The sequence below is a fragment of the Rhododendron vialii genome, chromosome 2a, assembly GCF_030253575.1.
Source record: "Rhododendron vialii isolate Sample 1 chromosome 2a, ASM3025357v1".
In the NCBI taxonomy this organism is placed as follows: Eukaryota; Viridiplantae; Streptophyta; class Magnoliopsida; order Ericales; family Ericaceae; genus Rhododendron; species Rhododendron vialii.
The window spans coordinates 25,587,591-25,593,799 of NC_080558.1; the positions used below are offsets into that span (position 1 = coordinate 25,587,591).

General features: G+C 41.3%; 1 protein-coding gene across 1 annotated transcript; it reads left to right on the forward strand.

Annotated features, from left to right (window-relative positions):
- The first annotated feature begins 301 nt into the window (after window positions 1–301).
- On the forward strand, window positions 302–3,035 carry LOC131315881 (U-box domain-containing protein 17). Its single transcript, XM_058345103.1, has one exon. The coding sequence runs from the start codon at window positions 633–635 to the stop codon at window positions 2,847–2,849; it is 2,217 nt and encodes a 738-aa protein (XP_058201086.1). The 5' UTR covers window positions 302–632; the 3' UTR covers window positions 2,850–3,035.
- Window positions 3,036–6,209: the final 3,174 nt, after the last annotated feature.

Consider the following 6,209-nt stretch of genomic DNA (forward strand, 5'->3'; position numbering starts at 1 on the left):
AAAAATAATCTCAATCCGATACCTAGAGGTACTTCATCCAACCATCTAACTTTTGATTCAGATTTTTGGATAATGAAAAGCTATATGGTTAGATCGAGCACCTTTAGGTATCGGATTGAGCTTATTTTCTATAGGACCCTTGATTTTTTTTTTTATATTTAATGAGCGGCTCGGATGATTTTTGTGGGACATGTGGTGGACCCCATAACGAAATCTGTGCACAAATTTGCCATGTGTGTAGACTTTCTGGAAAAATAGCGGTCCTTTTCACAGACAGCCGCTTACGAAATTCATTCACAGATGGAGAGCTATACAGAGAGAGGAGAGAGAGAGAGAGAGAGAGGGAAAAAAAAAAACAAAAACAAAAAAGCAATAGATACCCCTTCAATTCAGTCAATCGAAAGGAAATCCCACCCACTTCTTCTCCTCCTCCTTCCTATCACGCGGATTCCTCATTAAACTCCCATAGACTTCCTTCTTCCCATCACAGACAGGAATTCAAATCCCATTTCCCAATTTATTGCCGTGATTTCTAGCAGCTAAGAAAGCTACAGCCTATTTCAATTCATTCTATATTTGCATATCCTACGAATACATACCTATAGAGAGAGATATAGAGGAATTATTGGGTTATGGCATCGGCGGCGATATTCTCCTCGATGAGGCGGCGCCGGTCGCCGTCGCTGGACGCGTTCCTGGCGCCGGTGGATCTGACCGACGTGGCGCTCGTCGAAACCCTAATCGCCGTGGCGGCCGACCTCATCGCTTCCTTCTCCTGCAAAACGCCGCCGTTCCAGCGCAAGAATTCACGCTCCCTCATCCGAAAGGCCGAGGTATTCGTCCTCCTCTTAGAATACCTTCGCGATTCTTCTTCGACCTTCGCTAACAATAACAACAACAGTAACAATTACAACAGCAATAGCAATAACAATCTCTCTCCGACGCTGATTCTCTGTTTTAAAGAACTCTACCTGTTGTTCTACCGGTCCAAAATCCTCCTCGACTTCTGCTTCAATTCGAGCAAGCTCTGGCTGTTGCTCCAAAACCATTCCATCTCGGGTCATTTCCACGACCTAAATCAGGAGATCTCCACGCTCTTGGACGTCTTCCCTTTCCAAGAGCTGGATCTCAACCCTGACGTCAGGGAACAAGCTGAATTATTGCAAACACAGGCCAAGCGGTCCAAACTCTTGATTGACCAACGCGACGAGGCGTCGAGACTTGAGTTCTATTCGTTTCTCGATGAGTTTGAGAGGGATATGGTACCTGATCCGGTTGAGTTGTATTCGTTCTTCGTGAAGAGGTTGGGGATTCAGGGCGCAAGGGGGTTCAGGGTTGAGATTGAGTTCTTGGAGGAGCAGATTTTGAACCACCAGGGGGACGTGGAGCCGACCGTGTCGGTGCTTGATGGTTTCGTGGCTCTGGTTAGGTATTCCAGGTTCTTGTTGTTCGGGTTTGAGGAGGATGAAGAGGTGGAACTGAGGGCTGGGAAACAAAAGAAGAAGCAGAGGAAAGGGTTGATTAATAGGGAAATCGGGGAGACGTTTATCAAGGTTCCGAAGGACTTTTGTTGCCCGATATCGTTGGATTTGATGACAGATCCCGTCATAATTTCGACGGGACAGACTTACGATCGAGCTCCCATATCAAGGTGGATAGACGAAGGCCATTATACCTGCCCAAAGACGGGGCAAATGCTTGTTCACGCCCGGATCGTTCCTAATCGGGCTCTAAGGAACTTGATTATGCAATGGTGCATTGCTCATGGAATTCCTTATGACCCACCGGAGAATCCAGACTCTTCTGCTGAAGCTTTTGCACCGGCTTCAGCTACCAAGGCTGCAATGGAAGCTAACAAAGCCACTGCAAATCTTCTCATTCAACAGTTAGTAAATGGGTCACAGGGAGCGCAAACCATTGCTGCACGTGGGATACGTTTGTTAGCGAAAACTGGGAGAGAAAACAGGGCTTATGTTGCAGAGGCCGGGGCGATCCCCCATCTGAAATCACTGCTTTTTTCTTCGAATGCAGTAGCACAGGAGAATTCCGTGACAGCAATACTCAATTTGTCTATATTCGACAAGAACAAGAGCCGGATAATGGATGACGAAGATTGTTTAGGATCTATTGTTCGAGTTTTGCGATTTGGGCACACTACTGAGGCGAGAGAAAATGCTGCAGCGACGTTGTTTAGCCTTTCTGCGGTCCACGAATACAAAAAGAGAATAGCTGATGAAGATGGGGCAGTTGAAGCTTTAGCGAGTTTGTTGATAGATGGTACACCAAGAGGAAAAAAGGACGCCGTCACAGCCTTGTTCAATTTATCCACGCACATAGATAATTGTGCAAAAATGATAAAATCTGGCTCTGTGAACGCATTGGTGGTGGCTTTGGGAGTGGAAGGCGTGGCGGAGGAAGCAGCTGGGGCATTGGCATTGATAGTTAGGCAGCCCATGGGGGCTGAAGCGGTGGGGAACGAGGAAACTGTGGTGGCGGGACTAGTGGGAGTGATGCGGTGTGGGACCCCCAGAGGGAAGGAGAATGCCGTGGCGGCTTTGCTCGAGTTGTGTAGGAGCGGTGGGGCTGCCACGACTGAGAGGGTGGTTAGGGCGCCAACGTTGGCAGGTTTGATTCAGGGTTTGCTATTCACGGGGACAAAGCGGGCCAGGAGAAAAGCAGCATCGCTTGCTAGGGTTTTCCAGAGGTGCGAGAATAATTATAATGCGTCCTTGCATTTTGGTGGATTGGGAATGGGTTATTCGTTTGCAGGGAACTCAGCTGCAAATAGGGAGACGAGTTTCGCTGGAGATGTTTCGGTGCCCATGTCCATGTCGGTTCAAGTTTTATAGGGGTAATTCTCAGCCTTGAGCTATTGCCCTCCCAATACATTATGTTGCCAATTTTGTTACATTCACAAATTCATTCATTTATGTATAAAGCATGAGAAAAGAAAAGTTTTCCAAATATCATGATGTGCCAGGAAAGAACTGTGTTTTTTGACGTTTTAATTTCATATGTTCGGTGATTTCTGACGACTTGATAAAAATTTTCATGGTCTCTATGTCGTTAGTTCATTAGAAAAGTGGTCATATAATCAGGCATGAAATAGATTTGCACAAATTTTCACACAAGAATAAAATTATTTGGAAAGCTCTAAATATTTCATTGGTAGCGATTAACCTATTTAGATAATTGAACCAAGTTGAACGATCTATTGATCTTGACAGTATCTTATTCAGAGAAAGCAATTTAGCTTTCTCTTTCTCCAGCTTTGCTTTCCTTTATGTCTCTTCAATATGTGCTACCCTCGACAAATTTAAGATCTCTCATCCTTGGTCGTTATTGGACTTCGGGGTAAGATTCACCTATGAGTGAGAGCATTTAAATGTTCTAGTGATCCAGATCAGCTCCGTGAATGGTCTTTCTCATGTACTTGCGCTTAGCGAGGACCTGTGTTCTTGGTAAACTGTCGCCATACTGGGCCAACCCAGTTTGGTCCGTAAGGTGTTGGGTTAAGTCCCCATGACTTGAAGTCGCCTTCCTCTGGCTTATCACCGGCTTTTATCTCTGTTTGTTCTGTTTGAAGAAAGGAATGATACCAGAGTGTCGATCTTGTTTGTGTATGCTGGGTGGTGGAAAGTTGAAACCCTTATCCCTACATCAAAATAATTGTGTGCAACGCTCCCAACCATTCAAAAACACACAGGCACCTCATCTTTTCAGTGTTGGAAGTTCCATCAATTAGGATAATCTTCTGCGCACCTTTGGGGAAATGAAAGAGCTTATTTAGGAAAATGACCAGGCATATGGTTCTTGGTCTTTTATCCATAATGAAAAACTTGTATGGTTTTTGTAATCCTCATATGAATTATAGATGAGATTGCACTAGAAAGGAACATCGTTTTTGGATATTCAGATGGTGCGAGTCATTTTTTCTATTGTTAATCTATCCTCTCTCTTTCTCCTGGAGAGAGCCTGACTTGGACATCGGAGTGCCCTCCGGCCATGTTCTGGCTGTTTGGCGTTAATGGATTGCTCATCTTACAGTTAGGCAATGAGGAGAAGTTTAGAGTGTCTAAGCGTGTGCATCATATGATCTCAGATCGATGAATGAATCACCCCACCTATTAACTTATTTATCCAAGGAGATCAAATATATATCCAGCGTATGGGAAAAATTTTATGATCAAGATTAAAAATATTCCTCGAACATATGTTCTCAAAAGTGAGATTACACAATACCTGTGTGTGATAGTGATATGTCCTTTGCTAATAGCTTGCCAGGAGTACATCTTCTAGTATCTATTCCCACCGTCACATAAAGTTAGTCTCTGAATCCATTTTTGGCTGTTCCATAGTTCATTCCACTTTACGGAATCCAATCCAATGTCCAAAATTTGATAGTTTCCTATTCTTCCCTTTTTTAGCACCCCAACAAAAACTCAACCAAGTAATAAAATTATGCTAAGGGTAGTTGTGGAAAGTAAAAATTTGTAGAGTGTGATCAGTATGTCTCAATAAAAAGTTGAATTCTTGGAGAGCAATCAACATTTGGGGATGGAGGAAAATTAGTTCCGTCAAAAAATAAATAAATGATCCTAAAGATCTTATGGGGAAGTGGAGGAAACTAGAACTCATACTCGTGCTTGAAATAATGGTGTAAGGCGCCATCTCTAGCCCAGCAATTTGACACCAACCATGCAATATGCTTCAAGATGACCACAACCACTCGAAAAGTACACAGATAACCCCCCACCATTTTCAGTGCTGAAACTTCCATTAGTTAGAGAAATCCTCTTCTCAGAAACCTTGTAAAATAGGAGTATGATTTGTTGATGAGATTCCACTAAAAGCAGTATCGTCTTGAGATACTGTGGGACATCATTTCACTTTTAGGCTGGGAAATGGTGGTAGTTGAGATCATTTAAAATGGAACCGTTTCTCAGGGAATTTGCACAATTTTTTTTTAAAACAAAGTAGATTCCCATTTCTAAGCACGGAAAAAATAAATTTACCATTAAGAAAACTAAACAGCAAGAATAGTGATGGCTAGCTGTGTTTCGTGTCTGCGTCAAGATTCAAGATTTCTTGTCTTGTCATTGGCAAGAGCCAATATCTCTACTTCCTTGACTACTACAACTGGCAGGGCTGCTGGGCCGGCCCGGGTTAAGCCCTGCAAGCCTGTGAGCTTTTGGGCAACCCAAAAAAAAAATCCATGTTAATGTTTATATTTATATTTTGACAAAGATATAGTACAAAGGGTGTAGCTAGTTTGTTTAGTCTAAGGCCATCCACAGTGGCATAATAAAAAATGGATAACCAAAAGTTGACACATTAGCTTTTAATTATCCATATAAGAGGTTGCTAAGCTTAACAATGTTGAGGTCCACAATGGTCACTTCTAGTCCATAACTAAAATAAGGGATACACTACAATTTCACTCTCTCTCCTCTTGTGTTTTCCACTATTGATCACTTCCCTCCATTACACTTTTTTTTTTGCAAAAATATATCGATTTTCTCCTTTAATTTTGGGAAAAAAATTGGTGATTTCCTTCCCTAATATTATGAATTTGGAAAAAAAATCATGTACTAAAAAAAAAAAAAACAGATGTGTTTTTGAATTTGTAAAAAAATGTTAGGTTCTTTATGTACTCAACCACATGGAGAGGAACGAAAAAAGAATAAAATAAAAACGAAAAGAAAAAGTGAAATATCTTAATGCAGCGACAAATGTTTTCCACCATTGATCACTTCCCTCTATTACGGTTTTTTTTTTGGCAAAAATATATCGATTTTCTCCCTTAATTTTGGAGAAAAAATTGGTGACTTCCTTCACTCATATTATGAATTTGGAAAAAAAATCATGTACTAAAAAAAAAAACTGATGTGTTCTTGAAGTTGTAAAAGAATGCAAGGTTCTTCATGTACTCAACCACAAGGAGAGGAACGAAAAAGAATAAAATAAAAACAAAAAAAAAAGTGAAATACCTTAATCCGGTGACAATGAGTTGAATTGTAAATGATTGAAACATATGAGCTTCACTATTGGAGGGAAAGAAAAAGAAAGAGTTTGTGGCTAAAGAAAATGAGATATAGAGCAAGCGAAGAAAATAAGAAGAAAATACCATTTGAAACACGCGTGTACATAAATTTTAGAATCAGTTAACTTATGTGGTGTGAAATTCACAAATTTTGATTATTGAAAAA